This window comes from Myxocyprinus asiaticus, chromosome 25 (genome assembly GCF_019703515.2).
Source record: "Myxocyprinus asiaticus isolate MX2 ecotype Aquarium Trade chromosome 25, UBuf_Myxa_2, whole genome shotgun sequence".
Classification (NCBI taxonomy): domain Eukaryota; kingdom Metazoa; phylum Chordata; class Actinopteri; order Cypriniformes; family Catostomidae; genus Myxocyprinus; species Myxocyprinus asiaticus.
In genome coordinates, this window is record NC_059368.1 from 19,264,197 (window position 1) to 19,288,998 (window position 24,802).

A 24,802-nucleotide genomic window follows, 5' to 3' on the forward strand; every position below is an offset into this window, starting at 1 on the left:
GAATCTGATTGATCTAATCAAATAAGTCCCATCCTACATTATTCCCTGCTGAATTTTTTTTTTTTTTACACTTATAGGTTGCGGATGCAGCACCACACAAAAGCAAACGTTTTAAATGACTAATGCCATAGTTATAAACTATTTGCATGTGTATTTGTCACCCATGATTTTATCTGCAAACAAAAGTATCCAATAACTGGAATGTTACTGGGATAAAGTAAGAAGTATTTGACTGGTCATTTGATCTTTCGTTGAGGGGTGACCCAACTTTTAAGAATAAAAAAAACTTTTTGTAGACACTAATATGACCGAATTCTTCATCTCCTGTGAAAGTACATCAAGTACTATTCATTCCTTTAGGTAAAAAAAAAAAAACTTTTTAAGACGAAAACATTACTTAGTGCACCTTTAAGTAACCCCACTATCAAAGCTGAAGTGTATAATTTCTTTGGACGTTAAAATACTTTCCTATCCCAGCTAAATATGCAAAGACTTCTAAGTGTAAGCCTTTTGTCGGTTGATTTCCCTGAAAAGGGTCAACACTCTGGCACATTTTGGTACAGTCTGACACAAAAACATTATCTTAACCAATGGTGTAAGTTTGGGGTGGGACTATCTGTTTTAGACCCAATGGGAAATGTGGAGAGTAATTGGGAAGCCTTTTTGAAAACAGGTCATTGTGATGCTACTGACTATTAAAAAATACACACTTCATCTTTAAATAATATTTGATGTAACAGACCTTATTTTATATAGACTGTGCTGAATCATACATTTGGACACAGGCGTTATTAAGGCAGAAATGTAGTCAAAGGGAAAAGGGAAGCCACTGCATGCATTTGTTTCAGCAAACAGCACATCCAGAGTTAATCGTTCTAGCAGTGAAGTGGTTGGATTGCCTAGAATAGGGCCTGTATTCTAGGTGTCTAGGTGCAGCAATGAAAAGCCTATGTGTTTTAGCTTAGCTATTTTAGCATAGATAGAAAAATGCAGTGTTGTTAGCCATGCAAAATAGCTTTGGCCAAGCGGTATGCAATATCATAATTTGGTGTAACAGCAGCAACAGAGCGAAGAAGGAACCAGCTGATTAATCATAATCATCCCTCCCCGACAGAAGCATTAACTGATTAGTCTTGTCATTAGCATAGCCCACATGTCTGAGCAAGAGGAAGATGACAGCATGGCTGAATACCTGCGTCAGTAGTTTTTGAGTTATGTTTTTGTTTGTATCTTTCTGAAACAAAGAAAACACAAAGCAAAAGAGGAGACAGAAAACAAAAAACAGGAAGAAAGTTACATTCAAAGAGGCCTCTGGAACCCAAAGTAGCTGAATCTCCTCCAGAGAGATTTTCTCAGGTAACATGCTGTTGATATTATATAACAGACCACCATGCCAAGATGAGAAACACAGGCAGGTACCATATGGGACCAAAAAATAGGACGGCCAAACAGAACTACAGTCAAAATAAATTAAAACCTCATGATTAAAACACAGGCCAGAGAAAATGAAAATGCATTCCTTTATTTGCTGACAGAAAAGAGAACACTATTAAAATGTACAAGTAATTTTGTTAAAACATTTTTTTTTTTTATCCTAATTTGTTTTTCTCTTGCAATTAAACCCTAAGCATATTTAAAAAATATTATATTTGTATAGTAATATAACTTTGTAATACAAAAGGCTTAGAGTTTAAACGAATAGTTCACCCCAAAAAAAAAAAAGAAAAAAAAAGAAAAAGTGTCATTATTTATTCACCGTCATGTCGTTCCAAACCAGTATGCTGTTATTTTTTCCTGGAACACAATTGAGAATTCTGTACAAATCTTTACACAGCTCTGAGTGTAACGATTTGTCTGAAAAGCTTCAAAAAGGACAACAACAAACAAATCACCTTAAAAGTGGTCCATATGACTTACGCACTATATTCCAAGACTTCTGAAGCCATATGATAACTTTGTGTTTGTGTTTTCCTTTTATGGTGTTTTTTGACCAGTTTTAAACTTAACAGCCCATGGAGACTATGAAATATTGTTTTATGGAAAAGAGCTGCATAAAGGTTCCTCAAAAATTCTCCTTTTATGTTCCACAGGACAAAAAAAAAAACAGCATATGAGTTTGGATAAACATGATGATGAGTAAACAATAAAAGAATTTTAATTTTTGGATGAATTATCCCTTTTCTTTTTTTATTTTTATTTGGAATGCCCAATTCTCAATGTGCTTTTAAGTCCTTGTGGTCGTGTAGTGATTCGCCTCAGTCCAGGGTGGCGGAGGACGAATCCCAGTTGCCTCCGCATCTGAGACCATCAATCCGCGCATCTTATCACGTGGCTTGTTGAGCGCATTGCCACGGAGACATCCTTGGTGGCTTCATGCCATCCACCGCGGCAACCATGCTCAACTCACCATGCGCCCCACCGAGAACGAACCACATTATAGCGATCACGAGGAGGTTACCCCATGTGACTCTACCCTCCCTAGCAACCGGGACAATTTGGTTGCTTAGGAGACTTGGCTGGAGTCACTCAGCATGTCCTGGGATTTGAACTAGTGAACTCCAGGGGTGGTAGCCAGCGTCTTTACCACTGAGTTACCCAGGCCCCCGATTAATTATCCCTTTAAAGGCACACAGGTTATGTATTAATTGACAAAACTGACACTTACTGTCACACACGTAGGGCTTATCCTGATCGTCGTTGGCCACCGCTTCTGTCCGCCTCCGTCCAGAGCCTCGACTCTAATTACCATGCAAATCACATGACATAATCGCTTAATCGCTTTCCAAATATGTCCATTTTATTAAACTAATTTCAACAATTGCCAGTTTGCAAATTTTTTTTCTCTACCACAGTTTGTCTTTATCTCTGCACACACCATAAGTCAGACACGTCGTCACAGCTGTTCTGCTCTTTTATGGTATTGCCCTCTCTCTCTCTCTGTTGTCTCTCTGTCTCAATCTGTCTCTCTCTCTCTCTAGCTTCCACTTGCCATGTTTCCTTCACACGTTGATGTGTCATGTTTATCACTTACCCTGCCTTTGTTTCGATGCTTCCTCTTTGGTGTGTCCACTTCAAAATCCTCATCGTCATGGAAACCATCCCCATTTTCATCTGCCTCAAGCACCCTCTGCAGTTAATGAAGTACAGTTGAGGTAAAGGTTTAGACAACATAAAGATCAATGCCCTCCTCAAGAGAAAGCAATAGTCAACCTATCGGTCAATGGAATTCGTAGACACTCCAATCTTTCACAGCAAACAAAGACCAAAAGACATGGTACACTACAACAGTTCAGTAGATGATAGACATGGACACAATAAATATGCAGTGAATAAGGTAAGTGTGGAGCGGGATGTGTTCATGTGTCTGTCACTGGGGGAGAGAGGAAGCGGTAAGGGCCAACACCTGGTGACTAATGATACGTAACACCTGTGTCTCATTACAGTGACAACGGAGATGGGCTTGAAAAGGCCGCCGAGAACGCCAGTGAGAGAGAGAGTCCTAGTCGCACAGATCTGACATTCCGTGAAGCGAAACGCTACTGAACTTAAATATTTATGAGTTTATGTTGTCTCTTATAATTAAAGCTAAAGTGATACCTTGTTGTGAAGCTGAAGAGTAAATGCCCTGCTGTGATGCTGAAAAGCCAAAGACTGTTCGTTAGACTGGAAAAACCATTAAAGCTTGATTTACCTGGACTGCCACCCCGCTTCCCACTTCCTTATAGTTGAATCCTCTACAGTAAGTAAAGGATAATATACAGTCAGCCAGTTATTATCACAAAATAAACCCAGACAGGGTGATCAATGCAAAGCAAATATTGACTTTACCTTATCCCACTGATTACATGGCTACTTATCAATTAAATGACTAAATTAACATGAAATATTGATTATAGTTTAAATAATTTTATTATGTGAGAAGAAACAGACCGCATGCATAATGATACAAGAGACAGTTGCGAGGCACGGTGTGAAAGTTGCGAGACATTGGGCTAGCGTGAGGCGAAAGTGCGGTAACGAAGCGATAGTCTGTGTTCCGCAACTGCTACTGGGTCCTTGAATAACGTATGATGTGTGAGTAAGGGCAGCCGGTGACCCCTAGGGTAAGATGGTGCCCTACGCAGACTGCGTAATATGCGTATAGGGAGCGGCGGTACTGTGTAGAGCAGTTAGCATTCTATATCCATGCCATCAAATCACCAACCAAATTCCTTGCCACTGGAAAGTTGTCATATTGTGCCTAGTTCCGACACAGTGTATATACTGTAGCTATTTACAGATCTGCCAGAGTTCTGACAGTTTAAGAGCTCTCCACTCTCAAAGACACACAGATAGGTTGTGATACAATGCACACAATGTGCGGTGCTGTTGATGGTTTGCAGAGCCCTATTTGAGACAGACTCCTGATGTCAAAATCTGTGAATTCTCTTGTAAAGGACTATGGGATGTGCTACCTGGATTTCCAGCAATGTCTCTTCCTCTTTAGAGTTGCTGTTCCTCTTGTCCAGGAGCCCGTCACCCCTTAACAGTGCCTCCAGTGCTGTGGCCTCCGTGGGCGGGGTTTCTCTCTTGGCCATCAGCTCAGCCTCTGAGAGAGAACAAAAAAAAAAAAAAAAAGAGAGCAGAAGTAGCTTCCTTGAACCTTTCTCCCATGTATATATTTTTTTAAAAAGTACCAGTAAATTAGTTGGTTTTACTAGTAACAGTATAATCATACATTTGTCTGAACCCACTTTATGATGGCATCAGTTGGGCCACTTTTGCATGCAGTATTTTAGCACAAAAATACATGTCTTATTCACTAACCACCCACAATCCAGTTTAATGAGATGCTAAAATGTGATATAAAATAGTGCTGTGCCTTGAGTATTTAAATTAAGTCACCTCATTCTTTTCAGTGTAAACACAACTGCAGAAAGCGTGAATTTTATTTAAGAGATTTTGGTGTTTATTGTCTAGTGGTCATGGAAGCTGTAAATCATCAAATGATGGAGAAGAGCATTATAAGTCGGCATAAATCCAGATGTGTGGCACTTTCAGGATTTTAAGAGCCTGGATTTCAGTGGTAGAGTGATACTATACAGTCCCACTAAAGTGTGGTAGGGTGCAGTAATCTACTACATCCTCAACAGCCTTGCACTCAGAAAGTGCCATGCAAACTGCGTTAAGCTTTTTTGGGAGTGTTTGTGCGGTTTCCTGATAATTTCTTTAGTGAATTAGGTGCTGAAACAATGCAGACAGGGCGTAAAAATATACAGTACAGTGCTATCAACAGGCTCAATTTATTCTTAGTGAATGCTCTTCTGTATGTCTGCCAAAGTCAGTTTAGGTAGTTTTCTTCCACACACCAGCCATCAATGTATGTGACCGTTGTTTTTTGGGTAGCTTTTCAAGCCTCATATAAGGTGAAAAGGTGCTGTAGATACAGGACACATTGTAATCTTTGCCCCATATTCAGTATATACTGTATGTATATATAAACTGTATATATCAGGGGTCGGCAACCAACATTGGCACGTGGAGGGGTAATGACTGGCAAGCCAGCAATGGCGAGAGTGAAGTATACTATTTTATTTATATAAATTCCACACCTGCATTCCAGCCATTCACACGTCACGAGCCGGCAGTGCTTCACTTTTGGTTAATCACGTGAGTAAACGCACACGCTTTGCTGTGGTCAGGGCTGCGCAGATGACAACCTACATTCCGTGTTTCATTGGTTATTTTTTTCTTTGGGTTGGCACAGCCATTGACCGGGAAAATAAAAAATGGCACTCCATGTCAAAAAGGTTGCCGACCCCTGGTATACAGTATATAGTGGAATTTGAACATTTGTTCTGTACATAATAGACAAATTTATGTACTATTATTTTATATATTTTCCATTTATGGCCATAAATTACATTTCTGTATGGGGCATTGTGAAGTTACAGTACTGTGAGAGGCAGTGACTTCTGATGACCCTATTAAGTGTTCGCTGAAACAAGCCCCCACTCATTCTCTTTAACATACAAAACATTTGTTTAAGCTGCTGTATACACTTGATTGAGAATGTTTACATGAATCTCTTTCTTTGTCTTTATTCTCTTTGTTTCTGATTGAGTCGAGACACACTCTTCCCTTGGGAGAGGAGCTGAAAATAGCGCAGACTGCCAGTCAGGGGCTGATTGCAGCCACCCATCCCCCGCTTCCAGCCGTCAATCATGATTGGTGGAAACGGCAAGGAACAAGAGGCAAAGAGAGGTTGGTATCTGCTGACACAAATCATAAGGTTTAAATCACTGCACTGTAATATGGCACTGCAATATTTATGCATACCATTAAATCATGCCAATGGCTGATATTGCAGCTGAACAGGCATATTAAGAATTTAGCAGGACCACACTGAATAGTAAATTTCATATGGATTACTGTGATGCAAGAATTTCGTGTTGTCATGGGGTTTATTCATGGCGTGATTATATAGCACACAAAATAGCCTGATTGAATCAGTTTATTGAATTAGGGACTGTTCTTTGGATGGAATATTGGACACTGAACTTGTTTACAGTGGCTGAGCAGAACTCTCTGCTCACCAGAAATGTACAACACAAACACATTTCAGACAGGAAATGTAAGAACTATGTCCTGCTACTATAACAGGCCGGAATTATGCCTTACTATGGTGTAAACATCACAAATGACCCATTGCTGAGCCCCACCTTATAAGCGTTTCTGACCAATTCTAACTTAGCAACTGTTGCCATGTTCACAAGCGCTTGTTTTTTTTCCAACTAGAGTCTACGGGAGTGATGTGTGTTTGAGCTGTTTTAAGCTGAATTTTACAGAAATGATCCACAAAATGTACAAATAAAAATGTTGCCGGATCATTTGAGGTACCTAGAAAGGATACATGCAGTGTTTTTTTCTTTCTTTTAAAAAAAAAATCTTTAAATATAAATATATTGAGAAGAGCGTGCTATGGATTAAACTGTGTCCTTCCTCATTCCCAAATGAACATGTATAACATCAGCAAGAACACCTATATTTTCTCTAAAGTAAATTAAAGCCAATAACTTAACGTTAATTTATTTAAGTATTGATTCATGTCTTGGTAAGGCGATAGTAAATATACTGTTCACAGTAGAGTGTGTTTTTAGACTTTTCTGTAACAGTTCTGTAAACTTACACTAATATTATCATGTGTTTAATCGCCATGAATGATGCTTTTCTCTTTTAAAGTGACTGTGATAATCGTTTGCCACTTTGCCTCAATTCTGATTCACAGTCTCCACAGTTTACAATCAAATTACGGTGTAAGTTAACTATTTATTGTACAAAACACATCAGATAAATATGCTTCACAATATCACTCTTCATTCCAGCCCACGCAAGAATATTGTCAATTCCATTTATGAGAATATTTTACCCAAAATTGCGCCGTTCACGGCAATCTCCCATTCATTCCTATGGGAAGTTCTGCAAAGCTTGTCAGAGTGAGCAACGGTAAGCAATGGGGGCCAGAGCTTAGTGAAGGGTCAATTCCAGGACTTTAAAAATCGCATACCTTAAAACTGGACTGCAAAGCATCATCTTAAATATTCCTTATGCCAACCAGGGTGTAGATTCTGGGGGGGATGGGGGGAGGTAACCCCCTCAATAATCAGGACTAGCAAGTACAACCTTCCCCCCCCCCCAATAATCAAACCAAATCTATGCCCTTGATGCCAACATACTTCTTCTGAATAGCTCTGGAGAGCAGTCATCTTACTACAGGGTGTGGTGGTGGGGTGGTGTCATAATTGCAGTTCCAACGTTACACAAGGTAGGAGTTAAAGGAATAGTTCACCCTAAAATGTAAATTTATCAGTCATTATTTGCACAACCTCATGTTGTTTCAAACCCATATGACTTTCTTTTTCTGTGGACCACAAAAAGACAACTTTGCGCAGGTCACATCCATGATTTAACAATTGTACTGGTCGTTCTATTCCATGCAATTACAATAAATGGAGACTGAGGCTTTTAAGCTTCAAAAAGGATGCCAAAGCACCATGAAGGTACCATTAAAAGTAGTTCATATGACTTGTGATCACTGATCCCTCTAAGTTGCGTGCATGCGCGGCCATGCACTTCAGATGTTGCTCCTGTGCACACAGAAAAAAACATGAGCGTAGATAACAGACTCAAGTGTGTGGGAAAACCTAGAGATTTTCTTAAATCAGAGCTAAATGCATGCTCAGTGTTTCAACTGGAGTCCAAAGGAATATTCATTTTTACAGTATGAAGCTGAAGCTTTGAGTGAAATCTTGTGTGTAAACAAGGTGGAAATACACATTGGTGGCCCAACGTATTTACCGTGAGGCACGAGTGCTATTAGTGAATGTGGAAATGCGGCTGCGTGCCCAAACGGTTCAATGTGCTTCATGGTCAAGGCCTGTCCCGCAAGTGATTAACATAAACAGATGCTTATGTCTTACGTGAATCCAAAGATGTGCAACAAATCATCAGGTATGGGTCAGAATATCGGATCTTTGCATAAGACTTTGCAGTGTTAATGCACTAATGCAGCCTAATAGATCTGCCACTGTCTATACTGTTGACAAATATTCTGCTCAGGTGGCTGAAGGTTCTGCACAATAGAAATAGGATTTGCTCAACAAGAACAAAAGTTAGAGGGAACATTGCTTGTCATATATATTCCAAATCTTCTGAAGTCATACGACAGCTTTTTGTAATGAACAGACCAAAATTGAAGTCTAAACAATTTAAAATAACAACTTGAATTTTGATCTGTTCATCACACAAAGCCATCATATGGCTTCAGAACACTTAGAATATAATGTGCAAGTTATATGGACCACATTTTTGGTGCGTTTTTGTCATTTTAGACCTTGAAATCCCCATTTACTTTGATTAAATGTGAAAGAGTCTTCAAAAATGTTCCATGAAAGAAAGAAAGTAATATGGGTTTGGAATGATATGAGAATTATAAAAAGAATTTTCATTTCTTAGTGAACGAATTCTGTTACACTGATTTTTCTGATATCTGCATTGTTGTAAACCAGTCAGGTTACACTGATTTGAGGCCTGAATCAGAGTTGTTTTCACTGGTTTTTGCTGAACTCATGCTAGCTGAGCTCCAAGTGAAAATCAGAGGTTCTTATATTGCTCTTATATTGGTTCTTATAACTGCTATTGTATTTCCAGGGTCAGCTAAGAAAATAATAGTGTCTTTCTTGTTGACACAGACAGGCCTTTATTCGCCTTTATCGAGTTCCTCAAGCCCTTCTGTACTCCCCCACATCAGTCCCCTTGACTTACATTCTAATGCTGCATGGCCAAATGATTAAAGGGGCCCGGTCAGGGCACAGAAACAGAGAGACAGAGAAGGATAATTAGGCCCAGATGGGCCAGTTCTACAGCCTGTCAGTCTCTCGTCTCAATCAGTCAGTACCAGTGTTGAAGAAAACACCATCCAGATTTGGGACCCTCCCCGGTGACTCGCACCAGCTAGAGGTGTTGACATGCCTATAGTGGATTTACGCAACACATCCGATGACTCAAGTTTCCTAAAGTGTTGCGTTAGCACTCTTTGCCGCCCCCCCCCACAGCAATTTTCTTGAAGATGAACATTGTTGTTATACTAAGAATTGCGTTAATTTGCAAGTAATTTGATGTGTGTTTGATCTTCAAGGCGTTATCAAATCTCTGGATAACACTAAGAATGAGAAAGAAATGACCTTAGAGCAAAGAAGCAAGGACAGAGGGAGAAAAGAGAGAAAGAAAGAATTCAAAAAACAATGTGTACACTGCTACAAGCGTGAGGGAAATCACACAGTTAGCTGCTATCGTGATCTCACCGAGTCGGAGTTCACAAAGGCGAAGCTGAGGGTCAATTGGCTGGTGAAGTCGCCTCTTCTTTCTCCAACAACGTGCTGGGTAGGTGTACATCTGACCGGCTGCCAACCCTGCAAACACACAGAGAGTAGCGGGGTTTAATAGGCTCTTACACTCTTTCTTCTATTGACAGACAAAGACTCAAGAGTTATTATGTGTGCAAAGGATGCACTTGTCAACACATGTTCTTTATCTTTATTTAAGCTCCATTTTTAAGTAGGATTTAAACTGAGGTTTGAACGGATGTGTACAGCTGGATAAGTCCAACTTATCCAAATGCACTGTGGACTTTTGGGAAAATGGAAGCTCTTAAAAACAAACTTTTTACACTGAATTCGTCCACTAAAGTCCAACAGTGTAAATGCATGCTTCAGAGGACAATGCTGTCATTTTTAAAAATGTTCTCTGTAATGTCATGAACATTTACATTTTATAATATTTACACACTTTTTGCATAATTTAACAAAATTGCAGCTTGATTGGCACAAATGACGCACAATAAAAATAAAAGAGCCCCTAGCTGAAAAACATCCTTTTACAAAACTTGAATAAAAACCATCACTGGCCTTTTTTTTTTTTTCACAGGCGTCTTTGATTGGCCAGCACACAATCTGCATTAAATTTCTCATAGTTACAGCATGGTTCTGTTGCAGTTACATAGATCTATGAGCCACATGGTTTTATGCATCTTTCCAGTCTCTTAACGGTAAAAAAAAGAAATTGAGAGAGAGAGAGAGAGATAAACCTTGAATAAAACATCCAATAAACACTGGTTTACCACAAAGTGTAGGGTGTGGCTATATGGAGCTTTTACTTGCGAGACGTTGATTCTATTTGTGTCCAGTTCTCGGCAGGCATATTGTTCCCTTAAGTAGACATAATTACTGTATGTCTATTGTAGATATCGCCAGTGTTTTGGTCAGATAATAAAAAAAGGAATGCTGTGGAAAAGCTAGTGTCTTTTCTAAAAACAATATGCCAATATGCAAAACACTATGCAGTTGTATTTCAACGAATAGTGCATTACATTGTAAAACAAACATTTCATGGTTATATAATACAGGAAGGAATCTACAGTTTTGCTACTCCCTAAATAGTATAGTAGTACACTGTATTAATGTTAATCAACATCACATTGGTATTGTGCTTTCTGTACTATCTGTTTTACAAATATCTTAGTCTTTATCCTTAAACTAATCTAGATTTTAAGTGGGATTTGAATTGAGGCTTAGATGGATGTGTACAGTGCCAAAGTCCAACTTATCCAAATGCCTGTGGTGAGATCAGAAAAAAATGTGGAACGACTGGACATGATGCATTCTGCCAGTTTTTAACATTTGGTTAGTTGAACTTTCAGACAGTACAGCACTATACAAACTTCTCCATCCAATGTGTAGTTACATTTAACATATGTGAACATTAATGCAATATAACAACATGATCACACAGGAAGTCAGCATGTTGTTTCTAAGAGTTCCAGTAACCTATGTTTAGCCTCCTATCAGACATTTTTGCATCAGCTCCAGCATGTTCACCTTCCCTTGTGGCCCGACTGGAAGTACATTGTGTGAACTTGTCAGCAGCATGGTAGACCTGGGTTCGGATCCCATGTTGAAACCAGGAAGTAATCACGTTTGCATAATCAGTGATGAGCACGAATCAGAGGTTGCATTTTTCCATCAGAGGTTTAGTTTTGGTGTTTGGGTTGGGGGGTACAGTTTATTAAATATGCATCCCCCATCACTGTATTACATCCTGCATAGCTGAAATCAATTCACTTCACAACTCGCTTTTGGCGCCCCTCCGTGGACATTACATTCGGAAACATGCCCATATGCCCAACAAAATGAACTGTTTTGGCCACCGAGGGCACAGACTGATTTTAGCTAAAGAAGAGCTCTTTTCGATTTCACTGTGAGATCAGTCTGGATAAATAATGGACTAATAAAGTATTTGGAACCTTTTGGACACTTAAAGGGATAGTTCACCCAAAAATGAAAATTCTCTCATTATTTATTCACCCTAATGATATCCTAGGTGTGCATGACTTTCTTTCTTCACCAGAACAAATTGGAAGAAAAATAGAAAAATATCTTAACTCAGTAGGTGATCATATCGCTTTAGAAGACATTAATTTAACCGCTGGAGTCGTGTCCATGAAGTGTATACTGACTGTCTGTGATTTTGGAGCTTCAAAAGAGAAATCTCTATTCACTTGCATTTTAAGGACCTACTGAGCTAAGATATTTTTCTATTTTTTTTTTATACACACCTGGGATATCATGAGGGTGAGTAAATAATGAGAGAATTGTCATTTTTGGGTGAACTATCCCTTTAAGCCATTTTAACTTAAAAAAAAAAACTATTTAAACTTGCATTAGATAACCTAATATCAAACCTTTTCTCAGAACTAACTTCACTTATCTGAGCCATTTTTCTAATGTCTTTTAACCAGTTGGTCTCAAGGTGATTTTTAATGGATATTTAAAGTCCATTTACATCAAATTCACACAGGTGCCCAGTGGATGAAACCAGGTTGAACATCTGACAACCAGAAAGTGTCCAAATATTCTTTCTGTCTTAATTTTGAACAACATATTTATGGTTTTATCATTTGAAACCTAACAAACTTCTTTTTGTGAAACGCTTTGCTTGTTTCTGTGAAATAATTGCAACTTGGTGATATTTTGTTATAGAATGCAAAGACATTTATACATTCTCAAGTGTCCAAATTCTTTTTGCTGCAATTGCATGCATAATGTGACTAATTTATGCTAGCACACCCCATCTCCTCATTAATGTCATGTTAAAGGTGAGTGCAGAATTTGCTACCTGGTCCTCGGTGACGCTTCTCCATCCAGATGTAACAGTTGTTCTGAGCAACACCTGTCTGAGAGTCCAGAAATGGCATGCGTACGCTGCGCTCTGCACACAAACGGGCATTGTAGCTGCGACAGTGCTCAATGGCCTCCTTGTAGAACTGGTCTCCAATCCTGAGAGAAGGCACATTTGGTCAGGAATCCTAGTTTTAGCATAAACCATATCCATCTTATTCTATTCATAAAGACTACTAGTGTTAATTACCTGCACATTTTCATAGGCTATCCTTTGTTATCAAAAACCTCAAAACTATTCTTGTAACTAATAATTGCATGTCCCCCAAAACCACTTAAAAGTGTGGAGAAACCTTAGAATCTAACACAGTGATCTCTTATACATTAGTCAGACTATGGAAAAAGAGCCTGCTTAGGAAAAGATAGCCCAATTTTTGTTGCCAAATACCACAGTACACCAATAATGCTTCAAACCAAGCTTGTATTTTATGCTGTTAAGCCTCTGGGGTCATGGCTTCTTTTCACGATTCAGTTTTCCCACAGTCTGTGTTTGAGAGTTATGAACTACAAAATCTTCACTTGCAATAATAAGCAGTTTTTAAAGCTGAGGGGTGTAATTTCTTTGCAACAGCATAACCAAACGGAACTGCAAAAATACTGAGTGTTTCAAACAGGATTTCTGAACACTCCCCCATCTGCCATTGTCTGCCAAACAGATAGTCCCGCTCCAAACTCACACCATTGGTTGAGCCAATGTTGCGGTCTCTGGCTGTTTGGGATGCTCAAACAAACAGCAATGTCGTTTTAATAGTGCCACAGTGTTTACACTTTTTGTGCAAATCAACTTGGCTAGCTTATAGTTGACTTTGCATATTAAGCTGGTATAGGAAAAAACCACCCCATTCCCTAGTCAATCAAGAGGCTTTTATAACTGACTACCAACATCCATATTGAGAGACAGAAGAGATACAGTACTTGGGTCAGCAGGCTATTAGACGACTCTGCTAAACTGGATTTAGCCAGCCTGCATGGCTTCTCTCGCTGTAACTGCCTCCTGTTTCGATTAGATCACCCTTCTCTGGACCAGAGGATACACAGATAGTATGTGAGGAATGTTGGGCTGGACAAAGAAGAGTACTACAACCATACATAGTGACACAAAGACCTACAGTGTTTAGACTGAGAGAGTGAGGAGGAGAGAAAAAGAGCAGGCAGGTATAATAAAAAGCAAAGCTCTGAGAGAAACGTATCCAAAAAGACAAATGAGAGCACAAAAAAATTGATAGCCCATGAGAAAAAAGATTCTGAGATCAGTTGCATCTCGCATATCAACCAGTGAATTATGAATAATCTCACTGGTTCTCCTTTATGCGTTCATCTTAATAGCCTCTAAATCTACATTTCTAGGCCTACACTATTTACTTTTGCTCTGTTCTCAAACATATGGACTTTTCACACTTTAAGTGGTTTACCCAGGGTCATTATTAACCCCGGATTATCTTGTTCCATGCTTCACACAGTTAATTTTTTTTAACCTGGGTTAGTAATTCACACGCTGTATGAGTTTGGGACCACAATTTTGGGTTAGCACTAGGGATGTAGGCGGTTAACCAATTAACTGGCATTAATAATTTGTTTGACTAATACTATCGGTTAAATATTGGAAGAGAGGTTAATTAAATAAACAAAGAGGTAACTTGATGGGTTTGTCAAGTAGGCTATGTTATGTACACATGAGGGCGCTGATAACACCTACTGTAAACCACTCTACTCCTCTCAGTCTGAATGACAAGGAAATATGAAGCATGCGCTGTTAGACCATTTCGTCCGTGAAGACAACATGTTCAAATGCAAGTTATAAAACTGAACGAGTACAATGAGGTACCAAATAAAAACCAAACATCTACAAGCCTCGACATCTCAGAGCAAATGTTTACAGCCCCGCATTTCGTAGTGGGTTTCAGCCGCCGGGCTTGTCGTCAACCGGCTGCGTACCATACTGACACATGCCCATGTAAATATGTGTTGATTTTTGTAAACAAAAACGATTAGGATTGCCCAGAAGCACAATCTGTGGGTAGGCTGGCTGTTTTTATTTTTCCATTGATAAACTTCCAAAAACTATCACCATGTAGGTTAATTTGTATAGACCTTTGCCATGACTGTTGGGTCACTTGTTTGATTCATGGCTTATTGGTTAACCGGTTAATACGGGTGGTTAGTCAATTAAAAGAATTTGCCAAAATTTGCATTGCTAGTTATCACCATAAAAGCAATGCTTTTTGACATAACCCAGGGTTAAAAGTGGTGCTAACCCCATTTTATAATTGCAAATGTGAAATGTTGCTAAAGAGTTAAAAATGATGTTAACCCAGGGTTTCGCATAGTGTGAAAAGCACTTTAGTGAACTGCCTACGGAGGCAGCAAAAATGTAAAATATTTTATTCAATACTGATTATAATACCCAATCTTTGTATATGCTACAGGAATGTGTTGTTATTCTTATTAGAGTATGACAGCATTAGCTTGGCAACATGCTATCGCATATAGGAATCAATCGTGAGTTAAGTCTCCCATACAGTAAGCTATTTATGTGGCGCATGGAGTTGCTGCTTATATAGAGACTTCCAAATCAGTCACTTATGAGGTTCCATGACAGTAAGGATGCTGCCTTAAAGGCAGCTGCCTACCCTGCTGAAAAGATCAGTTTAACTAGCATGCAATTCCCATGCTGATCTAGGCTGGATAGTGCAGATTTTTTTGCTGATCTAGGAGGCTGACCAGCATAGCCATGCTGTTCTCCAGAAAAATGTGGCTAGTGAACCTGGTCAACCATTATGTTTTTTTCTAGTAATGCTGGTTTACCAAGGAAGTCTTGGTTAAGGTTGTCCAAAGGCCTTATTGGAACACCAGCACACTAGCATCCCATGTTGAGGACCAGGATTCAAAACCAACATATGCTGCTGACCAGCTATGCTGTTTTTCTTTTCAGCAGGTTATGTAGACAGTAGGCAGTGAAGCAACTCTAGGTTTTAACTAGGTTTTGCAACAGAGCTTCTGTTTCTCCTTCAGTGCTCCCCCTTTCCGGAGTTTTCCTGTGAGCATTGTTTCTCTGCATTGAAATGCCTGTGCTATCAACTGCAGACTGCAGGATTCATTATGTAAGTTGCAGTGACAGAGGCCGCATTAGTGCGCCCATAGCCTGTGAGAGAGCTATTATCGCCATAATCATCAACATGGTCCACTGGACTAAACGCCCCTGATGACTCTCAACTGAAGTTCTCCCTCAAGTGTCTATCTATAGCTACTTACAGCACCTTAAAGGAATAGTTCACCCAAAAATTAAAATTCTGTCATGTTGTTCCAAAGCAGTAGAATATTGTTTCAACTCATATGGTTTTGGGATAACATTAGGGTGAGTAAATGGTGACAGAATTTTAATTTATGGGTGAACTATTCCTTTAAACAAAATCATTTTAACAGTTCTGAGAGAAGACTAATGGTTACCAATGAACAGCTGATGACAGTGTGTATCAGCACCATCTTAAGTAAAGAGCTTATGTTAAGAGGGCACCATGCTTCATACAGCCTACCCCATACGAAAGCGGCACTATAAACATACCATGTCTTCACGGCCTCCCTTATTACACTGACTGGAGGCAAGGACTCTGGTCAGCACAGTTGAGCATTTATGTAAACAGTTAGACTTGCGTGTTGGGATACACGTATTCTCACTGCACCTTTCACTGGAGTCATGGATAAATGATATCCTGAAGGTCACTCAGATCATTAGTTTAATGGTGATTAGTTATGGATTGGGGAGTATAGAAGCTTATTAAATCTGTCACATTATTTGATTTTCACAACCCAATGGCATGAAAAAACTATAGATGATGCATGTTATACAAACACATTGTCTTCTAACTAGAAATATGGAGAGTATTAGAAAAAAAAAGAAATGTGACTTTGGTCAAGAATGAAAATTATCTCCATCTCCAAATCTTACATGGATAAAGTGAAAGCTGATTATAGTCTTCTCTCAGTTTATGTTTAGGATGGTACAAACATTCCAGAATATGAGGAATGTTTTAGAATAAACAAGCAGCTAGGTGTCATAACAGGGCATTGAGAACGTCAATTCTTGTGTAAGCTGAGAGGACACAAACCAATGCAAAAGACTTGACCACTAAAGAGAAATGCACATCGAATGGAAAAAGTAATGAAGAGGTGAACTGATACCATTTTTATGACAAATACTCGTTGTTTTTGTTTAGGCGTCCGATAACTGATAACCAATTTTTAGTCATTGCTATATTTTGGCATTTTGACACACTATTTGATAAACTTTCAGATGATTAAACCACAATTAAAATAAACAATGTTCATTATGAATATTTCAGTAATATTGTTAATAATATTGTTGCATTTGTTATTAATGCTATTAGATGTGACCTGCATGCTCCATTTTAGTTACTTGACCCTGATACACATTTTTAGTTTTATGCACTAAATTAAAAAGTAAAGTCTCAGCTTTCTAATGATATAATTATAATGATTCTGATCCAAACCCTTGCCAAGATATAATCATTTAAATGTTCAATGATATAATCATTTGATTGCTTTCCTTTTTACTTTAGTGAATAAAACTTCAAATGTGATTCTGGGTCAAAGTCAGTGTCAGGAGTTAACTTTTTCATTAAAGTTAATTATAATAACGTTAAAGGGGTTATACTGGCACCCTGCATTTGATTTTCAGGAGCATTTTTTTGTCTTTAACGAGGGCATTTTTGTAATTTTTTTTTTTTATCATGAATAAAATAAAATACTGTGCGTCAACATATGTCAAACATTTAACATTAATCAATTTACTGACATAAATTATCAATCTGAATAATCAGATCTTCTGTTTAATGCAATAATTATCATCCCATGTCTGTCTTGTGTTTTCGGTCGGTCGTGTTTCATGTCTGGAGTATGGTGTCTGGATCCTGACCCTTCTGTCTGGTTCAGTTTCGGTTTTGGTGTCGGGATCCGGACACTCACGTTCCATGTCTTGTTCTGTATTGGCGTGAGTGCATTGCGCTTGTCATCTTGGTGGCATGCACTCACATCAATAATCTATGTTTGTCTCTCACGACCACTGGCATGCGTTGTACTCGCTTTGCCCTGCACGCCCGTGTCGTGAGCTGTCTTCACATTGTGCTGAGGTTCGGTCACTTTGGTCTAAGGTTTCGGGTTTGTGTGTGGCTGAACTCTCGCACAGGTGTCCTGTATTGTTTTTGTTGCCTGTTGCGTGCATCGTGTGGCGTTTGCCTCCCGATGTACGCTCAGGTTTCGTTTAGTGTGAGAATGTGTGGCATCGCTATATTTGGCATTGCTACGCATTCTCTCATCTTGTTTGTCGGTTGGCATGGGCGTATATTGCCTTATTGTCTTGGCGATGTGCCATTCGGGTCTTTTGTTGTCTTGTGAGAGCACGTGGCTTTGTTTTGTTTCTGTATGGCTGCGTGTCTCTCAGTCTTATGTCATACCCCACCTCCTTGTTTGCACATTATTAGTTTATTAGTCACACCTACCTGGTCTTGTTAACTTGTTGATTTCTCTCCCTATTTTAGTCTCCTTGTGTTTGCTACCCAGTGCCAGTTCGTCTTGTTTCCAGTCAAGTTTTCCAGTCAGTCCTGTGTATTTGTTTGTTCATTCTAATCAGTCAGTCTGTCGGTCTAGTTTCCTGTGCTGTTCATCCCTACCCGGTCCGGTTGGTCCTGTCTCCACTGCATTCTGCCCCAGCTCTGGATAAAATTTTCTTTTTTTAGTGCAAGGAGTCGTGGGCGTACTCGACCCAGACTAAACGATCACTCCAAGAAGAAGGATTACGGGAGGCCAAACAGCGCAGGGCCTTTTCCAGCTCCTGATTCGCCCGCTCTGCTTGACCATTTGTCTGGGGATGAAACCCAGAAGATAAACTTACAGTAGTCCTCAGCTGTCGACAAAATTCTGCCCAAAAACATGACACAAATTGGGGGCCTCTGTCAGAAACCACATCAACCAGGAAGCCATGAATGCGGAAAACATGGTTAATGACTGCTACCACTGTCTCCCTTGCTGAAGGTAATTTGGGGAGGGGAGTAAAATGTGCCACCTTCGAAAACCGGCCCACTACAGTCAAAACGATTGTGTTGCCATGGGAGGGGGGGAGACCAGGTTTGAAATCCATGGCTATGTGCGATCAGGGTCTTGAAGGGACAGGCAGCAGCTGGAGGAGCCCAGCTGGGGGTTCACAGGATGTCTTATTAGTCGCACAAATGGGGAAAGTGGCTACGAATCGACATTTTGCGCTAGTGATGGCCACCAGAATCGCTGTCTAATGAGCGTCTGGATGCGAGTTGCCCCTGGATGACAAGCAATGTTGGATGAGTGACCCCATTGTAGGACGTGCATCTGGGCAGATCGCGGAAAAAATAACCGGCCCGCTGGGGGCGCGGTGTTTTGTAGCGCAGCACGGACTTTAGCCTCCACCTCCCAGGACACCATTCCCACCATGCGAGTGGCGGGTAGAATGGTATCTGGTGGGGCGGTGGAGGTCTCGACCTCAAAACATCGAGATAGCGAGTTGGGCTTGATGTTTTTAGTGCCTGGGTGATAGGACAGGACGAAATTGAATTGCGTGAAAAAAAAGTGCCCAGCGAGCCTGTCTAGAGTTGAGGCGTTTGGCACCACGAATATATTCGAGGTTCTAGAACCCTCTAACCAATGACACCACTCGCCCAAGGCCAACCGGACTGCCAATAATTCTCGGTTGCCAACGTCGTAATTCCGTTCAGCTGGTGTTAAGCGATGTGAAAAATGCACACGGATGCATCTTTCTGTCCGAGGGAGAGCGCTGCGACAAAACTGCTCCGACATCAACCTCAAATGCATCCACCTCCACCACGAACTGACATGCAGGGTCAGGAGTAACGAGGATGGGTGTGGTAGAAAACCGCTCCTTTAATTTAGAAAACACGGCCTCAGCCAAAAGTCAGAGGTGCGGCGAGATGACTGTAGTTTCTTTTAAATCTCCGGTAAAAATTAGCGAACCCCAGAAACCTCTGCAATGCCTTGCGAGAATCTGGGGTTGGCCAATCGGAGATGGCTTTAACCTTAGTTGGGTCCATGCGCACTCCTTCGGACAAAACGATGAACCCCAGGAGCAGAACCGACTGTGAATGAAAAGCGCACTTCTCCGCCTTGACGAAGAGCCGAGTCTCTAGCAGTCGCTGAAGCACCTGCCTGAGGTGCTGCACATTGTCCTGGATATTCTGGGAGAAGATCTGAATGTCATCAAGATAGACAAACACAAAATGATCGACCATGTCTCTAAGCACATCATTCACGAGCCCCTGGATGATGGCGGGGACGTTGACCAATCTGAAAGGCATAACCAAGTATTCAAATTGCCCCCTATGGGTGTTAAAAGCCATCTTCCACTCATCCCCCTTCCTAATCCGGACAAGGTGATAAGCGTTGAGTAGGTCCAACTTCGTAAAGACGGACGCTCCCTGCAAGAGTTCGAAGGCTGAGGACATCAACGGACAGCGATTCTTCACAGTGATGTCATTCAGTCCTCGATAATCTATACAGGGTCTAAGCAAGCCATCCTTCTTCTCCAAGAAGTAGAACCCCGCCCTTGCCGGCGACAAGGAAAGGCAGATGAGACCGGTTCTCAGAGAATCATTGATAAACATGTTCAGCGAATACAGCCATCCCTGAGGTGGTGAGGTGCAAGGAAGCAGTTCAATCGCACAGTACTGCGGGCAATGAGGAGGAAAGATCGTGCCGTGGGACAGGTTGAACACCCCCCTCAAGTATGTCAATGGTACTCCGGATAAGTCCACCGGTACATCCTGCAATGAAACACAAGACTGGACAGAGGAATCAGCAGAGTTAAGACAGTGCAACAAACAATATGGACTCCAAGCAAGAACAGTGTTGGTTGACCAGTCTATGTGTGGGTTGTGCGTTACCAACCAAGGATGCCCCAACACAACCGGTGCCAATGGAGATTGGATCAGGTAGATGGACAACTGCTCCATATGATTCCCAGAGACAAAAGTGACCGGCTTTGTGGATTGAGTGATGACGGACAATGGTGTGACATTAAGGGTGTAAGCGGTGATGGGTTTATCCAACTGGACCATAGGAAGTCGCCACTTAGAAGCCAATTTGAAATCCATAATGTTCCCTTCAGCTCCGGAATCAACCAAGGCAGAAACTGCGAGACAGGCAGATCCATACTGCAGCCGGGCCAGGAGAAGTGTCCGAAGTCCAGGGGTTTTGTCCAAAGGTGTGGTGCTCGCCAGTAACCCCTCTCCTACCGACGAGCGATGTCTTTTAACTAGACAGGAAGCAGAGAGATGATCAGAACAAGCACAATAAAAACATAGTCCATTAACAAGACGCTGCTGCTTCTCCCTAAGTGAGATTCAGGTTCTAGCGACTTACATCAGCTCAGTGTCGGGCCGTGATACTGGTGAGTTGGCTGAAGAAGCAGACCGAGTAGGAGGATCAGCTGCCAGGTGGGTGGAAAGTGGCGTTGATGGTAGCGACGGCGTAGGGTCAGGCGTTGATCAACTCGGCTAGCCAAATTCACCAAGTCATCGAAGCGCAGAGGCAAATCCAAAGAGTAAATCTCATCCAGAATGTCATCGGAAAGACCATGCAGAAATCGATCACACATAGCGTGGTCATTCCACTCATAAGCAGCTAGGGCGCGAAATTCAATCGCATAATTGGAGACTCGATCTCCTTGAGACAGGCCAGATGAGACCCTTGCCGCCACCCAACCTTGAGCCGAGCGATCAAACACTTGGCGGAGCTCGGTGGAAAGAGCATGATAGGAAGCACAGCAGGGATGTCTGTTGTCCCACATGGCAGTGCCCCATTTCCCAGCCCTTCCGGTGAAAAGCGTAATTACGCAGGCCACCTTCATCGTATCCGACGCGAAAGTGGAGGGCTGAGACGTGAAAAACAGGGAACATTGCAAAAGGAATGCACTGCAGGATTCAGCCTCGCCTGAATACGGGGCTGGATGGGGAATGTGGGCTTCAAAGCATCAAGGAGCCAGTGGCACCACCGGAACCAGTAAGGAAGCCTCCTGAGGGGGCCCAGCATCAGGAGATAGGCGGAGTTGCTGCACAACAGAGGTGAGCTTGGCGAGCTGCGAAGCCATCATCTCTAGGGCCCGGTTCGAAGCAGAGATCTGGTCCTGCTGATGTCCCAGCAGGGCTCCCTGCTGAGAGAGGGTGGAGCGAAGAGTAGATTCCTCCACTGGGTCCATACTGGCTAGATTGTTCTGTAATGAGTGATAGTGAGAACAAACAGACCCAAGAGCAGAGGAAACATTTATAGGATTTATTTACAACAAAAGTGCACTGTCACCGGCTGTAGCAGCGGGGAGAGATGATGAGAAGTGCACACTGTGGCCGCGCTCGGGGACAATCCGTGAAGAGTGTGTTCGTAGGATGAGTGTGTGCATTGTGGAAGTCAGGAACAGATTTGTAGAATCCTCCATTGAAGCTTAGTGAGGTGTGGAACAATGCCCAGCTGAGGTGGGCGATCTTACTACCAACAAGCGGGCAGAGACGAGGTATCCTCCGTGGAAGACCAGCTGACACGCAGCAAAACTGGAAGGCAACCACACACCCGACACACGGGCAAACAACAAATCCACGAGACAGGACCAACTAGACAGAGAGAGTGAGGTTAGTACTCAACATCAAACAACAATCTAGCAAAGATACTGAGGACATGATGGGCTTAAGAAATGCGTGAATTAGAGGAGAACAGGTGTTCCTCATCACGCTAATCAGTGGCATGATCATCATTCCCCCGGGAACAATCAATGTTCCCATGGAAACGCCAATCATGCATGCTGGCCACGCCTGCAAGATACGAGGGAGAGAAAATGACAAAACAAACAAAACAAATCAAATCTGTGAACTCATCGGCGTCGTGACAGCCTATATTCATATAAATTGGACAACAGGGGCTTCTCCTTTGTGTTTCTAAAGAACATAGCCACACTTCTTAAGGATGTAGGAGATGTCTTTCATATTCAAAATACCCCTTTAGTTTGATTTAATCTGAATGGTCTCTCTAAGGACAGGTGTCCATGAATAATCATTGGCTTAGGTAGGTGTTTCTCAGATAATCGCAGTTCGGTTTTAAATACATATGCATAACATTGTTATAATCAGCACTGCATTTAAATTAGACACATGCTTTTTAACACCAGCCCTCCAAACGTGATTAAGGTTTCATTAGTTAGGCTAATGCTGTTTTAACTAAAAAGAAGAGAAGAGGGGCAGACATAATGATTTCAAGCCTTCCTTTGGAAGTACTTCATCAGTGGAAGTAAAAAAAGAAGATTTTTCTGTTATATTACATAATAATAATAATAATTTATCACTCTTTCAAATCACCTCCTCATAGCAGGTCTGAGATTTTCAAAATCATAAATCTCACAAATGCTCCTTAAAGGGATAGTTAACCCAAAAATTTTAATTCTCTCATCATTTACTCACCCTCATGCCATCCCAGATGTGTATGACTTTCTTTCTTCTGCTGAACACAAACTTTCTTAGAAGAATATCTCAGATCTGTAGGCCTATTCAAGTGAATAGTTACCAACATTTTAAAGCTCTAAATTCCACATTAAGGCAGCATAAAAGTAATCCATAAGACTCCAGTTGTTAAATCTATATCTTCAGAAGCGATATGGTAGGTGATGGTGAGAAACAGATCAAAAAGTCATTTTTTACTATGAACTCACCTCCCTGTCAGTAGGTGGGGATATGCACGAAGAATGCGAATTGCCAAAAACAAAAGAAAAAGAATGTGAAAGTGAAAGTGGAGACTGATAAGAGAGAAAGGTTACACATTTTCTGTCACCCCCTCGGCAGCTGTATTTCAGACCCCATGGTCGCAAAGTTGACAGTAGTTGACTTTTTACATTAAAATTTACATTAATGAATCAAATAAGAAAAATATAAAAAAGCTAGCTAGATTTATGCTGCTGAATTAAGACAGAAATACGTCTTCACAGTATGTGAAAAGGGTTCGGTGTCTTATGTAGACATGTACCAGATAGACGTTTTTGGCCGTTTCATCACATATCAGAGTTCTGCAGTGTTTTGCACCATGAGCGTTGTCAAGTTAAAAGAAGTTCAATTTTCAAAAACTTGTCTAGAGACCCCTGCATTTTTTCCCATTCTGCTGCACTCCATGTCTCTGTTTTTGAATGCAAGAACGCATTCTGTGTGAATGTCTCCTTAGAAATAAAGTAAACCCTTTTTACCTATTTTATTGGTGATAGTAAGGATATTTTAGTGATCAGTGCTGCACTGGAAGGATAAGGAGGTGCTGATATGAATAGGCAGTTGCAAAAGCTGCCCTCCACAGTGAGTATAGAGAGAACCCCAAAAGAGAGAGGAAAAGAGAGAGAGAGAGAGAGAGAGAGTGATCCATCACAGTCAGGCTCCTTTCTTTGAGTCTGTGGTGAGATGAAAATGAAGCATTATGCTTGTTAATCCAATTAACTATTAATTACTGCGGGCTACATTTGCCATACCAAAAAGCATTGATTATCATCTAATGACAGAATTTATGCATTTAACAATTTAGCAAAACTCCAGTTTATAATTTAATAGAATTTGATGATCAATAGCAGGTTTACTTATTTATTTAATGGATTGTGTACCCTGTATTAAGACTAAATTTACTATGATTTTGAAGGAGAATATCAGGGCTTGCCATCATGGCCAAATCAAATTAACTCTACCACTACCATTAACAAATTATAATATCAGTCCCTATCTCTCATCATTTCCTCACCCTCATGCCATCCCCGATGTGTATGTCTTTCTTTCTTCTGTAGAACACAAACAACGATTTTTAGAAGAATATCTCAGCTCTGTAGGTCCATACTAAACATGTGAATGGTGGCCAGAATTTTGAAGCTCCAAAAAGGACATGCTTGTAAAGGCAGCATAAAAGTAATTCATACGACCCTAGTGGTTTCATTCATGTCTTTAGAAGTGATATGATAGGTG

General features: G+C 40.8%; 1 protein-coding gene across 8 annotated transcripts in view; it reads right to left on the reverse strand.

Annotated features, from left to right (window-relative positions):
- LOC127416467 (zinc finger protein DPF3-like) overlaps window positions 1–24,802 on the reverse strand; it is a 45,511-nt gene that overhangs the window by 16,427 nt on the left and 4,282 nt on the right. For 5 of the 8 annotated variants that reach the window (XR_007893109.1, XR_007893108.1, XM_051655853.1 and 2 more), the window contains 6 exons: window positions 12,712–12,872; window positions 9,843–9,950; window positions 4,455–4,588; window positions 3,032–3,127; window positions 2,666–2,738; window positions 1,193–1,234 (listed from right to left, as the gene is read on the reverse strand). Coding sequence is in view for 5 of the 8 variants with exons in the window: in XM_051655853.1 (XP_051511813.1) it covers window positions 1,193–1,234; window positions 2,666–2,738; window positions 3,032–3,127; window positions 4,455–4,588; window positions 9,843–9,950; window positions 12,712–12,872 (614 nt within the window). In the remaining 3 variants the exon portion in view is untranslated. Of the gene's footprint in view, window positions 1–1,192; window positions 1,235–2,665; window positions 2,739–3,031; window positions 3,128–4,454; window positions 4,589–9,842; window positions 9,951–12,711; window positions 19,686–24,802 lie in introns of those variants that run through there. The other 3 variants (XR_007893110.1, XM_051655856.1, XM_051655857.1) reach the window with 2 other exon arrangements.